The sequence below is a fragment of the Pimephales promelas genome, chromosome 12, assembly GCF_988280905.1.
Source record: "Pimephales promelas chromosome 12, fPimPro1.hap1.1, whole genome shotgun sequence".
Lineage (NCBI taxonomy): Eukaryota > Metazoa > Chordata > Actinopteri > Cypriniformes > Leuciscidae > Pimephales > Pimephales promelas.
The window spans coordinates 36,205,376-36,229,679 of NC_142780.1; the positions used below are offsets into that span (position 1 = coordinate 36,205,376).

The window sequence follows — 24,304 nt, forward strand, 5'->3', positions numbered from 1 at the left end:
TTTCATACTTTTTAATTTTTTTATGGTTATTAATTTCAGATTTAGCATACATTAGGCCAGTTAGTGTGGGATCAAATGTACTTATTAATAAACTTATCAGTCCCTTAAATTGTGGTACGTTCCCACAAACTGTTGAGTGGTTATGTATCACAGTTTCTTTTATATAATTTTTAAGGTGTAGAAAAAGGGGTCATCCGGTCATATATTCACATAGAAAACAGCAATTATGAATTCTAAAAATATTTCACAATTTTTACTGTAATTTTTTCAACAATTTTTACTGATCAGAAGAGCCTTTTCAAATCATTAGTGTGCATTGTCCCTGTTAAATAAACCTGAAATAAATAAAGTAAATAAATAAAACAATCCAAAAAGTTTGTTTTGTAACTTTTGACCGATATTGTAAAGATTATGTTGTTAGTCATTCAAATTTAAGTAAAAACCTTTTTTTTTTAATCAAATGTTCATGCTTAATAATAGATCATTTTTATCTACAAAAAAAAATAAATTGATTTTTGCCTCGAATGCTTTAAAAAATCCCACCAAAGCGTATCGAATTCATAGAAAGCACCGAATATCAAAGCATGCAATCTGGCCATCTGTAGATTTAATGGATATGATCACGTGAGTGTGTTCCTCCCGAACTCAGACGTGCTTCTGTTGTGTGTTTGCTCCTCGTGAGCGTTGTATTATTCATCAAGGAGCCGTTCTCCGACACCGGGGCCCGACTGGCCCTCGCGGCTGATTGGTATGCATGACTCGCTCTAGCCTAGAGCTGTTGAAATAGAGTTTTCCGTGAAAGAAAGAAAGAAAAGAAAGCGCAGTGAGATGAGAATGGTCTCCACGCGTCACGGCTTCTGTTGTCGCAGGGCCACGTTCGGCCGCCGCTTGTGGAATATGTAATGCTGAAGAGTTTGGATGTGTGTGTCGTCATCCATCACACTTTATATGCTAAAAACACACCCAGGCGAAGTGAAAATGCATTAAATCAGTATGCATGTGTGTTTGTTCTCCACTGTAAAAACTATACAATACTATATATAGGGAAATATATACTATAATATTTATGCTCAATTATTAATTTGCAATAAATACTATTTTTAGGATTCTTTTCATTAATAAAAAGTTCTGCATTTATTTGAAATTAACCTTTTGTGACATTATAAATATATTTTTAAACAGTTTAAAACTGAATTTGTGGGTCGTTCTCTAAATATGTTTAAATTTTTACTGTATTTACTGAATTATTCTGTTTTTACAGTTCAGCTTTTATTTGAAATAAACCTCTTGTAACATTATAAACATCTTTAAATACTGTATCACCAATTTAAACAGTTTAAAACTAAATGTACAAGTTGTTCTGTAAATGTTAAACATGTTTTACGGATGTATTCTGGAGCCACATCTGTTTTTACACTGCTTTCTTTATAATACATCATTAAAATATATATAAATTATTAATTTGCAACAAGTGTAATATATAGTTTTTGATTGCAAAAATGATACTATATCACATTTTGTTTATGTACTGTATATAATTGTTTTAAAACAGTTTTTGCATGTTTATATTTTTACTGTATTATGTAATGCAGTGCCATTTTTAAGTGTCCGAATACTCACTGTATGTGTGAATAAGTGTATAAATGATCAAAACTCTTATTTTGTAAGAGTCCTGAGGTTGTGTGTGGAGAGTGTGTTTCTCACATCAGACGTCAGAGGCTTTATGAACACGAGACAGCAGTGACTCACTGACTGTGGTTTAAAGTGTGTGTGTTTCTGCAGTGGTCGCACTTACAGCGAGTGATCTCAGGTTTCCCGATCTGTGAATTAAACATCAGCGCATGTCAGACTCTTTAACCTCCGCTCGGCTTTAGGCGGGTAATTATTACTCTGATTCTCATTCAGGTGAGCGACCTCTGCCGAAACCCTTCGCTCCGCTTCTGATCTTTAAAAACCATGAAGACTGCAGAGCTTTGCTGCGATTTATGACATCAAAATCGTGAATTATCAGATAACTTGTGGTCGGTCAGTCTTATATACCCTCAGACACGCTTCTCGTTAAAAACCAAAGTGTGCCAGCTGTTCATCTTCATTATAGAGTCTGTTGTATCTAAATAATCAGTGCATGTGTGTGTGTAACATCGGGGTCGGGAAGATCAAAAATACAGTAAAAATTGTGAAATATTATTATGATGTAAATCATCTGTTTTCTATGTGAATATACAGTAAAGTGTAATTTATTCCTGTAATCAAAGCTGGATTTATCATCATTGCTCCTATTGTTGGTGCTCAATCTTTAATAATGGTTCGATATATAATTTAAATACAATAAAAATAATAATAAATGTTATGTACCCCAAGCCTTTGAGTGGTAGGGTATCACTATTTCCACAAAAATATTGATCAGTAAAAACACTGATAACAATCACAAATGTTTCTTGATCATCAGATCCTCATATTAAGGATCATGTGACGCTGAAGACTGGAGTAATGATGCTGAAAATCACAGGAATAAATTACACTTTACTAGATATTCACATAGAAACTTGATATTTTACATTAGAATAATATTTCACAATTTTTACTGTATTTTTGATCAAATAAACACAGCCATGGTGAGCAGAAGAGACTCTTTCAAAAATATTATAAAATCAGACTGCGATGTACAAAATCAAAATCCACGTCTTATCTTGTGGAAAATGAGCTCTTGAGTCTCACAAAAAGTGAGCAGGAAAGGGTCGCGGGGTTCTTCGAATCATACGCAGGTATTAATACACCTGCCTGTTTAATAATTGACTCTTCCTCCTGTCCGTCTCAGAGCATGTATTTTTGAGCGCTTCACCTCAGAAGTTTGTTTTGAGGGTCAGGTCGGGTTACTCGCTGATAAATCATTCAGAAAACAAAGTTATAGATCAGATTGTCCCGGACAGCAGTGAGACGGGGTCAGATGTGTGCGTCGCGGAAGAAAATCGTGATCTGGGAAGAAATGATCAGACAGAATCTTAGCTTGCATTAAACATAAACTGCTGCTTAAAGTTCACAAAATCGACTCAAAGTCGAAGGATAAACAGTGCTATTATAGTATCATTTATAGGCTATACTATTATAGTTGTTATTCATATTTTTATTTTAATTTTTTCAGTTTCACAATTTTTTTGTGTGATATGTCAAATTAATTTGTTTATATATGCATATATAATTATTATTATTATTCAGAGGGGAAATGTACCTAAGTTTTAATTTAGGATATTACGTTTTTCAATTAGCAAAATGTCTTTATTTATAGTACCAGAGATGTTTCAATAGTTTCTCATTTACGTTAGAGATAATAACCCTGGTACAGATGACATTTATAAATATCTATTGGAGGAGCCAGACCGATATATCGTTAGGCAATTTCCATAATATCGGTATCGGCAGTTATAATGGCCGATAAATGAATATTTAAAAAATAAAATAAAAACGGACGAAACACGCTTCAATCATCTCTCCTTGGCCTGTTATATTGAAAATGTATGTTTTACAATTTGCAGTATGATGTTATCTATTGCTAAATTATGGCTCATCATAGACTAAAGCTAGCTAACGCCACTATCATCAGTGGAAGACCGCTAACGTTAACATTAATGAGCTTGGAAACCACGATGAACTTTTTATGCCTAAATAAAGTAATGATTACTGTATTTATAACTAGCATATCTCTAGTTACAGTCCCTGCATTGTAAAATGTAAGTTATACTTGCGAGGAGTGAACATTTAGACATAGAGAAAAAGTATCAAACGTATCTTGTGCAGAAAAGTTAGCTTTTCTTTTACACGTGTGTGAAATCCAACAATATTTAATAATAAAAAATACAGTAAATATCGGCCGATATATCGGAATATCGGATTTTAAAACCCAAAAATCGGTATCGGCCTTCAAAATCCTTTATCGGTCGGGCTCTAATCTATTGGAGAGTGTAAACTCATATTAAAATCTGATTTTTTCCTCATTAAATGATGTATTTCCATGTGAGAAGTTTGTTAACATGAGTGTAAATGGCTGTTGTGTGTTCACAGCGAAGTTCTGCGGTGACCCCGGCGTCCCGGCCCACGCCACCCGAGACGGCCAGAGCTTCATCTTCAGAGCCGAGGTGTTCTTCAGCTGTAGCGCCCCCTATCTACTGGTGGGCTCATCGACACGCACATGCCAGTCAGACGCCACCTGGAGCGGCTCGCAACCGCGCTGCATAGGTGCGTCACCAAACACTTTAACAAAACCCAAACAAGTTTAAACTCACATGTGAGCAGTGAAGCCCCGCCTTCCTTGATTTGATTGGCCATCTCAGTCATTCTGACTTTGACTTGACTAAAAGGGACTTTTATGCATTCTCAGTGGTGGAATGTAATGAAGTACAAATACTTCGTTACTTAAGTATATTTTTTCACGTATCTTTACTTTATTTAAGTAGAATAAATAGTGCATACTTTTTACTTTTACTTCGTTACATTTTGGAGCAATTATTATACGTTCTACTCCACTACATTTCTACAGCTTCTGTTATATTTTCTGATCAGTTTTTCCCCGGCCAAAACGTAATCTGACCGTCCGTTCGTTGCACGTTTGTCTCACCAGTGACGTTTGGTTGCCATAGATACATCAACTAAATGCGTCTCGCACACAGTGCAATTTTATCGTGCAATTTATACGCGAAAATTAGTTTTTACGTGCATAGGAAACACACCGAGTGTAATATACGTTTGGTTAGGATTATGGCGAGCCAAGAGGTTCAGAATTACGCCATAAATTAATCGCGTTTACTGCCAAACATAGTTATTTACATAAGGATAAGCATGGTTTATATTGCCTAATTGCAAGCTTGTTTCAGAAATGGTGACAACTATTTTTTTCCATCATTATTGAACATCATTATAGGTGTGTTAGGTTGAATGAGTTAAAATTAAACGTTTTATTAATCATTAGAAAATAGTCATTAAGAGAATCAATTGTTATGCAAGTACTTTTACTTTTAATACTTAAAGTACATTTAAAATCAGGTACTTTTCACTTTTTACTTAAGTATGGTTGTCATTGTGTTACTTCTACTTTTACTAAAGTAAATATTTATCTGGTTATTTGTACTTTTACTTAGGCAAGGCAAGGCAAGTTTATTTATATAGCACATTTCATACACAATGGCAATTCAAAGTGCTTTACATAGAAGAAATTAAAATAATCAAAAGAAATCAGAATAATTAAAACAGTTTAGAATAAAAAATAAGAAATAATGAAAAATAAAAATTATTATATTATATTATATTATATTATATTATATTATATTATATTATATTATATTATATTATATTATATTATATTATATTATATTATATTATATTATATTATTAATTATATATTTACTTAAGTACTGAGATTCAGTAGTTCCTCCACCCCTGTGCATTCTTGCTGAAATTTCTAATTTCTTAAAAATGTTGAATTTCTAAAACGGTAAATTTCTGGCTGCCAGTTTAGTTTTTTTTATATCCATAAAATTTTATATCCATATATACATTATATCCATAATCAAAAGAAATCAGAATAATTAAAACAGTTTATAATAAAAAATAAGAAATAATGCAAAAATAAAAATTATTATTATATTATATTATATTATATTATATTATATTATATTATATTATATTATATTATATTATATTATATTATATTATTAATTATATATTTACTTAAGTACTGAGATTCAGTAGTTCCTCCACCCCTGTGCATTCTTGCTGAAATTTCTAATTTCTTAAAATTGTTGAATTTCTAAAACGGTAAATTTCTGGCTGCCAGTTTAGTTTTTTTTATATCCATAAAATTTTATATCCATATATACATTATATCCGTAATCAAAAGAAATCAGAATAATTAAAACAGTTTATAATAAAAAATAAGAAATAATGAAAAATAAAAATTATTATTATATTATATTATATTATATTATATGATATTATATTATATTATATTATATTATATTATATTATATTATATTATATTATATTATATTATATTATATTATATTATTAATTATATATTTACTTAAGTACTGAGATTCAGTAGTTCCTCCACCCCTGTGCATTCTTGCTGAAATTTCTAATTTCTTAAAATTGTTGAATTTCTAAAACGGTAAATTTCTGTCTGCCAGTTTAGTTTTTTTTATATCCATTTCAGCTTTGAGATATGATGTGAATGTGAACATTATATGACCTTCTTCAGTGGTTCACTACCATTACATCACCTTTTCCTAATAACCTGATTAGTAATATTACACTGCAGGATTGGATAATGAGGATGTAATCCTGGTTTCTCCGCAGAACCGCATCGGACGGCGTGTGAGAATCCCGGTTCTCCAGAGTTCGGCTCCATGAACAGCAGTCTGGGCTTTAAGGTAATGTGCTCTCGGACTGTCGTATCAAAGCCGCGTGATGAGAATGAGTATAAGGTCGTTCAGTTTTAACCTGCTTTTATCTTCAAGTGCAAAAACGGCCCTTTCAGACGGCACAATGTGACTTCAGATGTGCCTATTAAGAGCTGAAAATCATATCTTCCTTCATTGCCGAGACAAAAGGATATCCACTGGTGACAGGCGGGTCACATCAGAGAGTGTGTGTCGGCGCGGATCTTTATAAGCACAGTTGATTTACTGTCAGGTTGATTCTGTGAAATGCTGTTTGAAGAGCTCGTGGCAGTTTCAGGATTGTGTGTGTGTGTGTGTGTGTGTGTGTGTTATTGTCCAGGGAGAGTTTAGTCTTCAAACGCTCTCTATATCTCAGTCCTCACGGGGACCGGAGACACGAGCGTCAGTTCGGCTCTTCAGTTTGACATCCGTTGTCAACTTTACCCCGTGATTTCAGATCAGTTATTTCAACCGAAGGGCTGAGAGGGACTGACATTTATGATAGCCAATTTAAGTCTGAAACACTCATTATTGGCGCTTTTTTTTTTTTTGTAGTTTATGTAGTTAGCTTTTTTATTCCAACCACAAAACATAGTACTGGCACACGTGTTCCTAAAATTTATTTATTTACATATATATATATATATAATATATATATATTAGGGCTGTGCAAAAATTAATTGCGATTAATCGCATCCAAAATAAAAGTCTGCGTTTACATAATATATTTGTGTGTGCTGTATATAATTATTTTGTATATATAAATACCTATGCATGCATGTATATATTTAAGAATTATTTGCGCTTAAATTCTGTATATATATATATATAAATTATGTTATATAAATATAAATATTTTATATATGAATAACACATTTTCTTAAATATATACATGCATGTGTCTGTATTTATATATACAAAATAATTATATACAGCACACACAAATATATTATGTAAACACAGACTTTTATTTTGGATGTGGTTAATCGCAATTAATTTTTGCACAGCCCTAATATATATATATATATATATATATAATTTCTTTTTTTTAATTCAACCACAATTTTTTTTTGTTTGTTTGTTTGTTTTATTATTTTATTGGATGTTTTGTCATTTTTGTTTTCATTTGACTTAATTATTTTATTTTATTATTACAAAACATTCTCAATACTGGCACAACTGTTTTTAAAATGCTATTTTGTGTTTTGTTTTCCATTTATTTTATTACTTTATTTGACTTTTTATTATTTTATTTCCTTCAAATCACTTAATTTAGCTTTATTATGCTTCTTTTTTTTTTTACAACCACAAGACATGTTCTGTACTGGCGTAAATCTTAAATAAAAAAATATGTATATTATTTCATTAATTTTTAATGTATTTTATTTGTATTTTTTTTATTTTTTTTATGACTCCAACAGGCTAATTAATTAAGTCTAGACATTTTGTCATGGAGGCACAAAGAGGACTGTATAGATTAAATATTAATTGTACAATCCGGCGATGATGCTAATCTGGAGGAGATGGACGCCCCTGGAGCTTCTGTGGTCCACAGGTCTGATGAGGAAAGTGTTCTTCTGTTGGGTTTGTTTAGGATCACTCTCGCCTCCAGGAATACACTCTTTGATGGACAGAGAAACAGTGTGTCGCTCGAGTGTGTGTGAGGAAATCTAATGTTCCACTGTTGCGAGGCTTTGATCTCAGCAGGACTTCCCTCCTCAGTAAGAGTGTGTGTGTGTGTGTGTGTGTGTGTGTGTTCCTCAGGTGGGCAGCTCGGTGCGGTTCCTCTGTCAGGTGGGTCACCTGTTGCTGGGCTCCACCTCACGCACCTGTCAGCCGGATCTGACCTGGACCGGCTCTCAGCCTCAGTGCATCCGTGAGTCTCTCCTTCACAACACACACACACACTTCAGTCTATTATTCTGTTTTCTGGGGCAGCTCATCCATTTTGCATGTCATGATGCAACTTTTATTTCTCTGTTTTTCTGCATGCATGTTATTCTTTGAAATGAAAAGTAAAATACAGCTGTATCAGACGTACAGTACATCATGTGAATGATACTCGTTTATAATGAGCAGCTCTAGTGTGTTACTGGGTGAATTTAACAAGAAGTGAGTATCATATCTCTCCCTAAAATCAAAAGAAAGAAATTCATAATGAATTTTAAGACTATTTTTAGGACCTTTTTTCACTTGCATTTACAAGCCCTTTTGAGGTTTTATATTGTGCGTTTCCCCAAAACTCCCACTACTGTAATAAAAACATATATATATATATATATATATATATATATATATATATATATATTCTTTTATATTGTTATATTATATTATATTATATTATATTATATTATATTATATTATATTATATTATATTATATTATATTATATTATATTATATTATATCAGTGTTTCAGAACTCCTGAAACGCCTTCATTGTAGTCTCGATTTTCTTCAATATTCCTCATTATAATAATTGGCCTGGTTGAGTTAGTTAGTAGTGTGTTAAACTGGTGGTTGTGGAAATATACATAAAATTGTATTACTTTATTTGACTTTTTATTATTTAATTTCCTTCAAATCACTTAATTTAGCTTTATTATGCTTTTTTTTACAACCACTAGACATTCTCTGTACTGGCGTAAATCTTAAATAAAAAAAAAATATATATATAATTTAATTAATTTTTAATGTTTTTTATTTTATATATTTATTTATTTTTGTAATGACAACAGGCTAATTAATTAAGTCTAGACATTTTGTCATGGCGGCACAAAGAGGACTGTATAGATGAAAGTCATTTAAACATTTATATCGATCATAATTATATCTACATTTGGAGTAGTTGGTATGCATATTATATTATATTATATTACTTATATTACTTATATTATATTATATTATATTACTTATATTATATTATATTATATTATATTATATTATATTATATTATATTATATTATATTATATTATATTATATTATATCAGTGTTTCAGAACTCCTGAAACGCCTTCATTGTAGTCTCGATTTTCTTCAATATTCCTCATTATAATAATTAATGCGCATAATAAAGGGGCGGGGCCTGGGTGAGTTAGTTAGTAGTGTGTTAAACTGCCGGTTATGGAAAGGGGCGGGGCATTTCCCAAACACACTTGAAGCGCTTGACCAATCACAACACACTGCTCCAGCCGACCAATCAGAGCATAGTGTGCTTTCAGGGGGAGGGGCTTCATAGAGACAGGAAGTAAACAGAGCGTTACTGACAGACTGGGAAGAGAGGAGCCGCAACAATGGAGAATATGAGGAGAATAATGCATGCAAACCTGTTCTAGAAGAGCCTGAAACATTAAACCGAGGCATAATAGGTCGCTGTGGAGTTAATGGATGTTTTTCCATCAGCTCACTCCTGTAAGCAGCCGAAGACGCCGGCGCACGCAAACGTCCTGGGCCTCGACCTGCCGTCCTTCGGATACACACTCCTCTACTCCTGCCAGCCGGGCTTCATCCTCACTGGCGGCTCCGAGCACCGGGCGTGCCGACCCGACGGGTCCTGGACCGGGAAAGTGCCCGTGTGTAGAGGTAACCAGTTCAACACACACACACACACACGGAAGATCAGTGCAATTTTGTGCCCTGCAACTTTTCTGTTTGTCTTGTGGAGGCAGACGCCGTCTGGTGTGGATGTGGGAAGTCGTGTGTGAAATGCGTTTGGTTGGTGCAGTGATGTGTGTTCTGGTGTGTTTCAGCCGGCTCGAAAACATCGGAAAAAGTCCTAACACCTGCTCAAGGAACAGCGAGTCCCAAAGTCAACGGTGAGTCTGGATAACGGATAATCCCTGCTGGCATGAAGCTGTGTTTTAAAGCTCAGCCGTTTGCTTGGGAATGATGTGGATATTATAATATGGATCAATCAGAAACGCTCTCTGCCTGTCAATCATTCATTCGTGTGTTTGACTGACAGCATTTGGCAGAAGAACAGCTAGTAAAATGCTTACAGTGCCTTTCATTTATTTTTATAAATTGATATAAATGAAGCCACAAATAGCTTATTACTTTAATAAAATGACAGCAAAATGATAAACATCAACATTATTATAGATAAATCATTTTTGCTTTCATCAAATGGCAGCAACAGCAATAAAATAAAATAAATGTATCATAATTAGAAGTAAATAAATATTATTAATTTTATACAATGGCAGCAATAACAATATGATAAATAAAATGCATCATAATTATAAATAAATAAATAAATAAATATTATTGATTTTATAAAACTGCAGGAACAGCAATAAATTAATTTATCATAATTATAGGTAAATAAATATTATTAATTTTATAAAATGGCAGCCGCAGCAATATGATAGTAAACAAAATGTATCATAATTGTAAATAAATAAATATTATTGATTTTATAAAACTGCAGCAACAGCAACATAATAAAATTAATTGATCATAATTATAAGTAAATAAATATTATTAATTTTATAAAATGGCAGCAACAGCAAAATAATAAACAAAATGTATCATAATTATAAATAAATAAATATTATTGATTTTATAAAACTGCAGCAACGTCAACATAATAAAATTAATTGATCATAATTATAGGTAAATAAATATTATTAATTTATAAAATGGCAGCAACAGCAAAATAATAAACAAAATGTATCATAATTATAAATAAATAAATATTATTGATTTTATAAAACTGCAGCAACAGCAACATAATAAAATTAATTGATCATAATTATAAGTAAATAAATATTATTAATTTATAAAATGGCAGCAACAGCAAAATAATAAACAAAATGTATCATAATTATAAATAAATAAATATTATTGATTTTATAAAACTGCAGCAACATCAACATAATAAAATTAATTGATCATAATTATAAGTAAATAAATATTATTAATTTTATAAAATGGCAGCAACAGCAAAATAATAAACAAAATGTATCATAATTATAAATAAATAAATATTATTGATTTTATAAAACTGCAGCAACAGCAACATAATAAAATTAATTTATCATAATTATAAGTAAATAAATATTATTAATTTATAAAATGGCAGCAACAGCAAAATAATAAACAAAATGTATCATAATTATAAATAAATAAATATTATTAATTTTATAAAACTGCAGCAACATCAACATAATAAAATTAATTGATCATAATTATAAGTAAATAAATATTATTAATTTTATAAAATGGCAGCAACAGCAAAATAATAAACAAAATGTATCATAATTATAAATAAATAAATATTATTGATTTTATAAAACTGCAGCAGCAGTAATATGATAAACAATCAGCAAACATGATTATAATTAAAATAAATACATGCGTAAATAAATATTATTTCTTATGATCCAGTAAACGAATCACGATATTCAATTAGTAAATTAATAGTAAATGAATCACCACATACATTATTATTTATTCAGATTATTAATCTTAATATAATATAGTTCTGTAGTTCATTAACTGTAGGCAGCTTACAGTATATGTATAAAGTGTTCATATAAAGAGGAGAGAACCAGTATAGCATAAATATAGCAACATATACAATATACACTATAAACTGGCATTGTATTGTCTTTTTGCAGTGGAGTGTGTTGTATCCAGTGCATTGCTTTATTTAGCATTGTGTTTGTGTTCAGAGGTCGTTCCCAGGGAGATCTGTGGAAAGAGTTTGAGGTGTTAATTGAAATGTTAATTTACGCCTCTAAAACCTCGTTAAATGTTCTCATTGCAGTTCCTGACGACGTGTTCGCGCCCACGTACGTGTGGAGAGGTTCGTTTGAGTATAAAGGAGTGAAACAGCCGATGACTTTGACAATCACTAGCTTTAACGCGACGTCGGGGAAAGTCAACGTGACGCTAACCAACAGGCACTCGGAGCTGCTGTTGTCGGGTAAGAAGCTCATGTCAAACACACTCGTGTATAATCTCAGCTGTCAAACACACTCTGGCCGGAGCCGTGGGGAAACATGATGTGTTCTCCTCAACACTGGAAACGCCACTATATGCACCAGTACGGGATGGAAAATCTGATTTTTACTGCAATATCACATCAGTACTGCTCAAATGTGTGGGGTCATTAAAGGGATAGTTCACTTTAAAATTCATTTTTGATATGTTTTATCTTACCTCAAGGGCATCCAAGATGCAGGTGTCTTTGTTTCCACAGTATTTTCAATTTTGATATTTTTAGGTCTAACCGTTCTTGTCTGTCAGTCATATAATGCAGGTCTATGGTCACCACCTCAAAGAGCAGCACAGAGAAGTCCAGATTAAACATGATTTAATGACTCGTAAACACACAGACTGACACAGACGAGCGTTATTAAAGGAGTAGTTCACTTTTTAAAACACTTTTGCTGATAATTTACTCGCCCCCATGTCATCCAAGATTTCCACGTCTTTCTTTCTTCAGTCGAAAAGAAATTAAGGTTTTTGATGAAAACAGTCCAGGATTTTTCTCCATATAATGGACTTCAATGGGGTCCAAACGGTTCAAGGTCCAAAAGACAGTTTCAGTGCAAACTGCAATCTTTTTCCGAGTCATTCGGTTTATTCAACGAACGAAATGAAAGAATTGACTCAGAAAAAGATTCGTTCATTTTGATGAATGAGTTCGAACAGGAGAGTCACGAACGAGCAAGGAGAGCATTTGTGCTTATAAAACTTAAACTTTGTTATTTATTTATTAAATGAGCGCTCGTTTCGCTTGATAAGACCCTTATTCATCGTCTGGAATCATTTAAAGCCCTTTGAACAGTTTGCACTGAAACTCTCATTTGGACCTTGAACCGTTTGGACCCCATTGAAGTCCATTATATGAATGTTTTCATCAAAAACCTAAATTTCTTTTCGACTGAAGAAAGAAAGACGTGGACATCTTGGATGACACGAGGGCGAGTAAATTATCAGCAAAAGTTTTTTTAAGTGAACATCTGACCCTCATTTCAGTTGAATTTGACATTATTGTAATTCTGATAAATATGATTGGCCGTATTAATGAGCGTGTTCCCTCACAGGTGTGTATAAGAGCCGAGCGGCCCGTCTGACGCTGCGTCTGCATCACATGCGGTCTCTGGTGAAGAGCAGCTTCAGTCAGATCTCCGAGCAGACGCTGATCATGGACGGCTTCGTGAGTCTCCTCACACACACGCTTCATAACTCAACTACGGCTCACGCAAGAGCTGATCTACAGTAACCCGCCGGTGATATTGGGTGGATACATGGGCGAGCGAGGCACAGGCTAACACACACGGGTTACAGCTTTCCACACACACCAGCATGACCAAACTTAGTGTATTCACCAGTTGCCATATCAACACCATATACAGAGTTAGGGTTAAATTATTAGTTATTAATATGTTTTGAACTGTGCTGGAGCTGTTTTGCAGTGTGTTTATTGTCAAACTCAAACATTCGTTTTTTTTTAATTATTACAAAATGCCATTATTTTATATAAAAAAGTTAATGATTGTGTTTTATTGACAAAATAGTTACGTTTGTTTCATATATTTTTTGATCAGATAACATTTTAATCCATCATATATGGTCATGTGATTATGAACGCCAGCTATGGGGCATGTTGTCACACTTCACTTCCATTATTTTGGGGTAAATCAAGAATTAAGTATACACTGTATTAATGAAACAAAACCACTTAACTGTACTAGACGTGTGAGATTAATGAGGGAATAAATAAATACTATAGTACATTTACACAAACTAATAATATTGGAGAAGCTTGTTTCCGCCACTAAATATTTTTTTTTTAACTCAATAATTGCAACTTTTTATCTCACGATTGCGTGATATGAAGTCAGAATTGTGAAAAATGAAGTCGCAATTGTGAAAAAAAGACTTTTTATCTCCTAATTCTGACTTTTTTCTCACAATTGTGAATTTCTGAGATCTTTTCTCAGAATTATGAGCTTTTTCCCCTCAGAATAGTTTATATCTCACCATTCTGACTTTACAACATGCTATTTCGACTTTATATCGGTACAGTAGTGTAACTTTGCAGTGAAAGAAAACATGCATTCTGAGTAGGGTTGGGTATCGAGAATCGAGTATCGATTTGAACCGAGACTGAATCGTTCAAAAGTAAAAATTTCGATTCCTAGTTTCGATATTCACAGTCCGCCGAGCGGAAGAAGAAACCGCTGAACAACACCAACGAAGAAGCGTCTACCGGAAGTGTTGGCATAACCGCGCGAGTCGAACATGACTAGCTTACGTCGGCGGTCCAAAGTGTGGCTTCACTTTTCTAAAAATAACGAAATCTCGGCAAAATGCAAAATTTGTGACAAAAGGAGTATTTTTACAGAAGGAGTATTTCCTTCAGAAAGGCCGTTGGTTAGCAAGGTTAGCTAAACTTTTTTGACCCTGCCTCTTAAAAGAATCGGAATCGAGAATCGTTAGGAACCGGAATCAGAACAAGGAATCGGAATCGGAATCAGAATCGTTCAAATTCAAACGATACCCAACCCTAATTCTGAGTTATATTGATATTAATATTGAGAGCAATATCCTGTAATGAGTGTGTGAACGTGATGTTCATCTGAGGCTGTTGTTCTCCTCGAGGTTTCTGCGGATCATGAAGGAAACACGTACTTGTTTCAAGGCTTCATTCAGGCTCGAGATTACGGGCCGTTCGGACTGCAGAGACAAGGTGTGCTACGGTTCACAACCTCATATATAATCATGGCTTTATGTTCAGACAAACTACAAATAACTCAAATCATCAATTAATATATAAATCCTGAATGTATAGTTACAAGTCAAATGATATATTATGTCCTAAACATGACAAGTGAAATTTGTAAACCTAAATATTTAATTTAAAAATCTAAAATGGTGCAGTGGATAAGACACATGCCTTTGGTGTGAGAGACCCAGGTTCGAATCCACTGTGAGACACCAATGTGTCCCTGAGCAAGACACTTAACCCCTAGTTGCTCCAGAGGCATGCGACCTCTGACATATATAGCAATTGTAAGTCGCTTTGGATAAAATGTTAAAAATGAAAATAGGAAAATATGCAGAATATATAAATGACCTATAAATATGAATATGTGCTGTATATTAAACATAAAATGTAAGTCTGCATAAATTAGAGTGTGTATGTGAGTGAGTGAGTGAGTATGTCTGTGAGTGAGTGAGTGAGTGAGTGAGTGAGTGAGTGAGTGAGCGAGTGAGTGAGTGAGTGAGTGAGCGAGCGAGTGAGTGAGTGAGTGAGTGAGTGAGTGAGTATGTATGTGAGTGAGTGAGTGAGTGAGTATGTCTGTATGTGAGTGAGTGAGTGAGCGAGTGAGTGAGTGAGTGAGTGAGTGAGTGAGTATGTCTGTGAGTGAGTGAGTGAGTGAGTGAGTGAGCGAGCGAGTGAGTGAGTGAGTGAGTGAGCGAGCGAGTGAGTGAGTGAGTGAGTGAGCGAGTGAGTGAGTGAGTGAGTGAGTATGTATGTGAGTGAGTGAGTGAGTGAGTATGTCTGTATGTGAGTGAGTGAGTGAGCGAGTGAGCGAGTGAGTGAGTGAGTGAGTATGTCTGTGAGTGAGTGAGTGAGTGAGTGAGCGAGCGAGCGAGTGAGTGAGTGTGTATGTGAGTGAGTGAGTGAGTATGTCTGTGAGTGAGTGAGTGAGCGAGCGAGCGAGCGAGCGAGCGAGTGAGTGAGTGAGTGAGTGAGTGAGTGAGTATGTATGTGAGTGTGTGAGTGAGTGAGTATGTCTGTATGTGAGTGAGTGAGTGAGTGAGTGAGTGAGTGAGTATGTCTGTATGTGAGTGAGTGAGTGAGTGAGTGAGTGAGTGAGTGAGTGAGTGAGTATGTCTGTATGTGAGTGAGTGAGTGAGTATATCTGTATGTGAGTGAGTGAGTGAGTATGTATGTGAGTAAGTGAGTATGTCTGTATGTGAGTGAGTGAGTGAGTGAGTATATCTGTATGTGAGTGAGTGAGTGAGTGAGTATGTATGTGAGTAAGTGAGTATGTCTGTATGTGAGTGAGTATATATGTATGTGAGTGAGTGAGTGAGTGAGTATGTATGTGAGTGAGTGAGTGAGTGAGTGAGTGAGTATGTATGTGAGTGAGTGAGTGAGTGAGTATGTCTGTATGTGAGTGAGTGAGTGAGCGAGTGAGTGAGTGAGTATGTATGTGAGTGAGTGAGTGAGCGAGTGAGTATGTATGTGAGTGAGTGAGTGAGTGAGTATGTATGTGAGTGAGTGAGTGAGTGAGTATGTCTGTATGTGAGTGAGTGAGTGAGCGAGTGAGTGAGTATGTATGTGAGTGAGTGAGTGAGTATGTCTGTGAGTGAGTGAGTATGTATGTGAGTGAGTGAGTGAGTGAGTGAGTATGTCTGTATGTGAGTGAGTGAGTGAGTGAGTGAGTATGTCTGTATGTGAGTGAGTGAGTGAGTGAGTGAGTGAGTGAGTGAGTGAGTGAGTGAGTATGTCTGTATGTGAGTGAGTGAGTGAGTGAGTATATCTGTATGTGAGTGAGTGAGTGAGTATGTATGTGAGTAAGTGAGTATGTCTGTATGTGAGTGAGTGAGTGAGTGAGTGAGTGAGTATATCTGTATGTGAGTGAGTGAGTGAGTGAGTATGTATGTGAGTAAGTGAGTATGTCTGTATGTGAGTGAGTATATATGTATGTGAGTGAGTGAGTGAGTGAGTGAGTGAGTATGTATGTGAGTGAGTGAGTGAGTGAGTGAGTATGTATGTGAGTGAGTGAGTGAGTATGTCTGTATGTGAGTGAGTGAGTGAGTGAGTGAGCGAGTGAGTGAGTGAGTGAGTATGTATGTGAGTGAGTGAGTGAGCGAGTGAGTATGTATGTATGTGAGTGAGTGAGTGAGTGAGTGAGTGAGTATGTATGTGAGTGAGTGAGTGAGTGAGTGAGTGAGTATGTATGTGAGTGAGTGAGTGAGTGAGTGAGTATGTCTGTATGTGAGTGAGTGAGTGAGCGAGTGAGTGAGTATGTATGTGAGTGAGTGAGTGAGTATGTCTGTGAGTGAGTGAGTATGTATGTGAGTGAGTGAGTGAGTGAGTGAGCGAGTGAGTGTGTGACTATGCAGGTGTGTGTGTGTGTGTTTCTGAGTGAGTGTGTGAGCAAGTGAGTGAATCCACTAGCTGCATTAAACATGATTATTTCCCATCATGCATCACTCAGGTCTGAACACACAGGAGCCGACCAGGAGCGCTGAGATCCCGCCCAGATCCAACAGCAGTTCTGTGGCCGTCGCCATTCTTGTGCCTTTCTTTGCCCTGATCTTCGCCGGCTTTGGGTTTTACCTGTACAAGCAGAGGTGAGTGTGTGAAATCCTGACGAGTAATTAGCGCTGCACGATTAATCGCAATTTTACATGTAAACGCACATAAAGCGATTTGGTTTATCGTGATTACACATTGACACGTGCAGCTTGTCAGTGAAGCATGGCTCAGAGTGTGTGTGTGTGTGTGTGTGTGTGAGACGCCCTCTGGTGTTCAGAGGTGTGTGTGTGTGTGTGTGTGTGTGTGTGTTTGTGCAGAAGGTGATTCTGATGATCGTTTCCCTCTCGTTCCACTTCAGAAAGTCTGATAAAGCAGAGTTCAGCGGCTGCTCTGTGCATGAAAACAACAACGGTCAGGCCACGTTCGAGAACCCCATGTACAACACCAGCTCCAAGACCATCGAGGGCAAGGTCGTCCGCTTCGATCCCAATCTCAACACGGTTTGCACAATGGTTTGAGGATTTGAGCTGGTCTGTTCCTTTAGTCTCTGCGAAGCACAGTTTGGGTTCAGTACTCACACCACAGCTCAAAGCTACGCGCAGATTTGCAGGAAAACGTCGTATTCTTCACAGTTCCAGTGGAGAATTATAGATATTATATACGTCTCACTCTGAGAGTGTGGTTTTGTATTTAAAAGCAAACAGAAACATAAAAAGGTGCGTGGTTTTTGTGCTGGGCATCGATTAATCGCGATTAATCGCATCCAAAATAGAAATTTGTTTACATAATATATGTGTGTGTGCTGTGTATAATTATTTTGTCAAATATAAAGAAATAAAAATGATTAATTCATATATATATATACAATACATACATGCAAGTATTTAAGAAAAAATTGCTATTGATATATATATATAAAATATTTGTATATTTAAGAAAAATGTGCTATTATACTGGATGTGCTAATATGGTTTTGTTATTTATATATAAAATGTTTAATATAAATTATATATAAATAAATGTACAGTATATACATGCAAATATTTCTTAAAAATATACATGCATGTGTGAGTATTTATAAATATAAAATAATCATGCACTGTACACACACACACACATATATTATGTAAACACAAACTTTTATCTTGGATGCGATTAATCGGGATCAATCTTTGCCCAGCGCTAGTTTTTTTGTTTTTTTGTTTTTTTCAATGTGAGATTGAGCAAATTATTTTAAGCGTTGACTCATACAGTGATTATACAGAGTTGATAAATGCTTAACTTTATGCATTCGGTCAACAGTGAAGACATCAGATGCGATCATGTTATCCGTCTCTCGTCAGAATCTCTTAGAGGAAAAGGTTCTCTTGGGTTCCTTTGAGTTCTTGACCCAAAAAGTTTCTATGTAAGGAAAAATGTCTTACTTATTTTGGACAGTAGTGGCCATAAGTTATGTCCAGTGACATGTACTGTCCAGTAATGTCAAAGGTGCAGTATTTGAAATTGCTGGTGGTTGAAATGGGTACTGCAGTCCAAATCTAAGATATTGGAGACTCACAAGGGTTGCCAGATTGACACGTAACAGGGACGAGAGCAGCTTTACACTGCAAATTGATCACGGTTTTATACGCATCTGTTCTTAGAGCTTTTTAGATGATGCCGAGCTTTTTAGGTCAGGTAGAGTCTGTGATCTCTGATCCAGATGCAGTGATTGGCAGTGGGCGGAGTCACACAGACCGAAACACAAACACATTATGACACGGGATGCATGTTTCAAAGTGGAATAACTGTAGCTTTGTTTATCGGAGAAAAAAGTGACCTAAATATCTGCAAACATATTATGGTATTTTTATGCTTTAGCAGCACAGACAAAAAAACGTTACGCTCTAAAAAAAAACACCCAATGAATATAGGACAGAACACATGTTTGGTTAATTTAACCCTAAGTATATATATTTTCAATCTTTTTGAATAAAATCATAAAATGTTTTACAAGGGAGACAAGTGGAAACACTCGTTTGAGACACACATTGCTCCCCTCTATGTTGCTTTGCATAAAATTAAAAGATATACAGAACGATGACGTATTTATAGATCAAATAAAATGTACACAAACCTGTGTTTTATTGAAGACACGCACCAGTTTGACGGCGCTGCACTGCTCTCTCCTGAAGATGTCACAAAACGCTACCAATAAATAACTCTGACCCAAGGTCTGGGTTACACAAAAACTACCCAAACACTGGGTTGTTACGTCTGACCCAGGATCTGGGTAACAATAGTTTTTCAAATAGTTTTTCTCAGATAAATACCTTCACTAACTTTTTTCGCTCATTTTTTAAAAAACATAAATATAAGTTTCCCCTGGTATTTTGATGGTTTAATGGAATCTGTAGGGTCATTAAACACAAATATCACTTTCAAACTTGAATTAAAACACAATAAAGTAAAACTAAATCCAAAAAGTGAAGGAACCATGAAAGCTTCTTTATATGACGAGCCTGACGTATCGAACCTTTTCCTCGAAGAGTGCAGAAGAAACAAAGTTAATGTTCTGTATGATTTCTATGCTTTAAAAAATGATGCATGGAGAACCTTGATCGAATAACATCCATTCATGCGTTTATAATCATGATGTGATGCTTCAGTGCTGCTGCGATTATAGTCCAACCGTTTGCTCGTTAGTGGCGTCAGGAACGCTGGATTTCCAGATCACTGATGTGTGATCGCTCCGTCATCATGCCTCCCTGAACCAGGAAAGACTGCTATTACAACACGTTTTAAAGGTGAAGTGTGTCTTTCTTCTCTCAATGTAATCTTCTTCTGGCTGGAACACGTTCTAGCGTTAAAAACACACGTTTATACGCTGCCGCTCAAGAGTTTGGAAGAACTGAGATTTTCCAATGTAAAAAAATTTTAAAAAGTGTCTTCTGCTCACCAAGGCTGCGTTTATATGATCAAAAATACTGTAAAATATTCATTTAAAATATCTGTGAATATATAGTAAAGTGTAATTTATTCCTAATTTATTATTTATATAATTAATTATATATTATGTTATTTATATAAATATGATGTACACTGAAAAAAAATAATATGCTTTATCTAATCAATAAAATTGTGGCAACATATTACAATCAATATTATTAATTAAATTGTACAAATTAGAATTAATTAGAATATTAAATTTGATTAACTATTACTCAATTCTAATTTGTTCAATTTAATGAATAATATTGCTTGTGATCTGTTGCCACAATTTTATTGGTTAGATAAAGCATATTCAGTTTTACAGTGTAAAATATTCCTAATTGTTATGTTATTATTGGTGTTTTTACTGTATTTTTGACCAAATAAATGAGCAGAAGGTGGTTTTCGGCATGAATATAGTTCTAGAAGCAAACGTGGTGTCAAACAAACAGAAATAGTGCAGAATGAACACAAGAATGTGTCCGGCCCATAAGAGTCGGAAACGATTGCATTTAGTGACGCTGAAATGACACACTTCACCTTTATATTGAGGATATACATTTTTTAAAGAGGACCTATTATGCTTGATGTGTTTCGGGCTCTACTAGAGCAGGTTTTAATGCGTTAATGTTGATTATTCTCCTCATATTCTCCATTGTTGCGGTAACGCTTTGTTTACTTCCTGTCTCTATGAAGCCCCTCCTTCTGCTCTGATTGGTCAGCTGGATCAGTGTGTCGTGATTGGTCGAGTGTGTTTAGGAAATGTCCCGCCAGTTTAACACACTACTAACGAACTCAACCAGGCCCCGCCCCTTTAATCTGCGCATTAATTATTATAATGAGGACTATTGTGACGTGATCGTTCAGTGTTTTTCATGCTCAAACAGCGACAGTAGAGAAAGATGCATAATAGGTCCTCTTTAAGGAAGTTCACCTATCGGGTTATCCGTCATGCTTTATTTAGATTTATATTGAATATTCACAGATTGGCCAATAGCAGATCGTCTGCTTCTAAACGCTGTGTTTCATAACTCATGACAGTGCCTTGTATGATATTTCACTGGTGTTTTGAGGAGAAAATGTGGGGTTTAGTTGTTTTATTTCTCTGCTATACAGTTAGTTATGATTGAATTGTTCTTAAAAAGTCACTTTTGCACAGACATACCTGCCAAATATAATCCGACACAGCGCCAGTGCTAGTTTGAGTTGTGCCGTCGCCTCATCACCGGTTTGCACATGGACAGAGATGTTTGGGTCCGTGACGTGAAACGAAGGTTTATGATTGCTTTTAGACACTGGCTCCCTCGGACGGGTCCGTCGCCCTGTAAATGCATTCATATCAAATGTACAGATATTTAAACTTTTTTCAAAAGAGTTATATTTTTGTGAGAAATTTGTAAAATAAAAGGTTATGTAAATTTCCATTTGTAAATGCCATTTACAAATAAAAAGTACTTTGCTTTTCTACATCTGCTGCATTATTTATTGACACTGTGTGTGTATGATGAGCGTATGGGGATGATGCAGAATCACACACTCACGGATCGGTTTTTATAATAACTATTATATTATAACGAATTTGGGGTTTTCATAAGCTGTAAGACGTAATCATCAAAACTATAACTTTTGCACGAGTTTTGACTTTAAACTGGGGCTGTGCAAAAATTAATTGCGATTAATCGCATCCAAAATCAAAGTCTGTGTTTACATAATATATTTGTGTGTGCTGTATATAATTATGTTGTATATATAAATACACACACATGCATGTATATATTTAAGAAAATGTGTTATTCATGTATAAAATATTTATATTTATATAATATAGATTATGTATTTATAAATATTAAGCGCAAATAATTCTTAAATATATACATGCATGCATAGGTATTTATATATACAAAATGATTATATACAGCACACACAAATATATTATGTAAACACAGACTTTTATTTTGGATGCGATTAACCGCAATTAACTTTTGCACAGCCCTACACTGAAAAAAATAATATGCTTTATCTAATCAATAAAATTGTGGCAACATATTACAAGGAATATTATTAATTAAATTGTACAAATTAGAATTAATTAGGACGTTAATTTGAATAACTACTAATTTGTTCAATTTAATAAATAATATTGCTTGTAATCTGTTGCCACAATTTTATTGATTAGATAAAGCATATTCATTTTTACAGTGTACTTTAAACATTACTATTTAGGTTTAATTGATTTATTTTCAGTCATTATCTTTCAGCTGGCCAGAATTCTCTGTTTTTCATCTGATGTGAAAGTGAGTCTCGCGTACCGTACGGGAGAATATTAGCCCGTATTAGCATGCACACTATAGGTTTGCTGTCATTTGGGTCACGGCCACTTCTCCTCTTGCATGCTTTTTTGAATGCATTACGTGATTGTGTTCGTCCAGCCCGATTCCCCATGATGGATGAACACGAGCGCTGCTCGAACACTACACGCAGCATGAAAGCGGACGATCAAACGGATCGTGGAACTTCGACGTTGTTGGTTTCCTCCTTCCAGGATTGAGACGTGATCCATTATTAATGAGGAAAGCGCTGGAGTGAGAGCGTTGACGGGCACAGAAACAAAGCTGAGGTTGATCAAATGCAGCTCGATACAACGGGACAATTTGTTCAGGCCCTTAAATGAAAGTCAGCGAGTTAAAAGGGAGTGAGTGTGAAATGAGGAAGAGAGGACCTTCACGAGATATCATGCACACGATGTGACGTCTGTGCCTGCGACTCTGGATGGAGCGACTGATTGGCAGCACTCGAACACGCCCACTAGAGACCGTCCCGAGCAGTGACATCATCAATGCGGCGCACTATTTAGGTATGTTTTTTCTTATTATTTTAAACATTGGCTTTACAAGATTTGTTCTTAAAGGTGACATTATGCCTATTTTTACAATATGTCTCCAGAATGTGTGTGTGTGAAATTTCAGCTCAAAATCCCCCAGATCATTTATAACAGCTTGTCAAATTTGCCTTTTTTTGTGTGTCGTTTTTCTGTCCCTTTAAATGCAAATGAGCTTTAACAACCATTCAAAAATATGGCTGGGTGTTTCTAATGATTCAAAGCTTAATGCAAATGGGCGAAGTGTCCCTTTAACCCTCTGGGGTCGTTCGGCCCAAATGGACCCGGAGAATTTGAATAATTTTTTTTTAATTACAGCTTCCTGGGAATGGTCTGAAATTTGGTGACTTTGTTGGTATTTGGTATTTGAACACCCAAAAAATTGGGGACAGGATGTGAATAGTCTAAGTGGTTGTACAAAAAATAGTCACAATTGGGGTGTTCGGGTCTAAATGGAGCCGCATGGAAAATGAATGGGAAATTGGCAAAAATGTGAAAATAGTGAGTTTTTTTGTGCGTACAATCTACAAATCAGCCATGATCTTGAAAAAAAGCACACAACAATGAAGGGGTGAATCTATAAAACATCAAGAGTGCAAAACAGACACATCCACACACACAAACACACTTTTATACACAAACACACCAAAATATTCAGATTATACATGTGTTTTGCATTTTTAAAATGCTCAGTTTGTCCACCAGATGGCATCCATCTCATTTCAAAAATTGCTTTTATGAGGCCTAGGCTTGACTCTAAAATGAAATACAGCTTTAAATAAAAAAAATATTTTTTTT

The 24,304-nt window shown here is 34.9% G+C and overlaps 1 protein-coding gene across 7 annotated transcripts in view; it reads left to right on the forward strand.

Annotated features, from left to right (window-relative positions):
- csmd3a (CUB and Sushi multiple domains 3a) overlaps window positions 1-22,097 on the forward strand; it is a 310,494-nt gene extending 288,397 nt beyond the window's left edge. For 6 of the 7 annotated variants that reach the window (XM_089118090.1, XM_089118092.1, XM_089118091.1 and 3 more), the window contains 10 exons: window positions 4,060-4,233; window positions 6,349-6,422; window positions 8,196-8,307; window positions 9,831-10,010; window positions 10,178-10,243; window positions 12,199-12,357; window positions 13,484-13,596; window positions 15,045-15,132; window positions 17,618-17,753; window positions 18,017-22,097. In XM_089118090.1, coding sequence (XP_088974216.1) covers window positions 4,060-4,233; window positions 6,349-6,422; window positions 8,196-8,307; window positions 9,831-10,010; window positions 10,178-10,243; window positions 12,199-12,357; window positions 13,484-13,596; window positions 15,045-15,132; window positions 17,618-17,753; window positions 18,017-18,176 — 1,262 coding nt within the window. In that variant the 3' untranslated portion in view covers window positions 18,177-22,097. Of the gene's footprint in view, window positions 1-1,782; window positions 1,879-4,059; window positions 4,234-6,348; window positions 6,423-8,195; window positions 8,308-9,830; window positions 10,011-10,177; window positions 10,244-12,198; window positions 12,358-13,483; window positions 13,597-15,044; window positions 15,133-17,617; window positions 17,754-18,016 lie in introns of those variants that run through there. The other variant, XR_016145833.1, reaches the window with a different exon arrangement.
- Window positions 22,098-24,304: the final 2,207 nt, after the last annotated feature.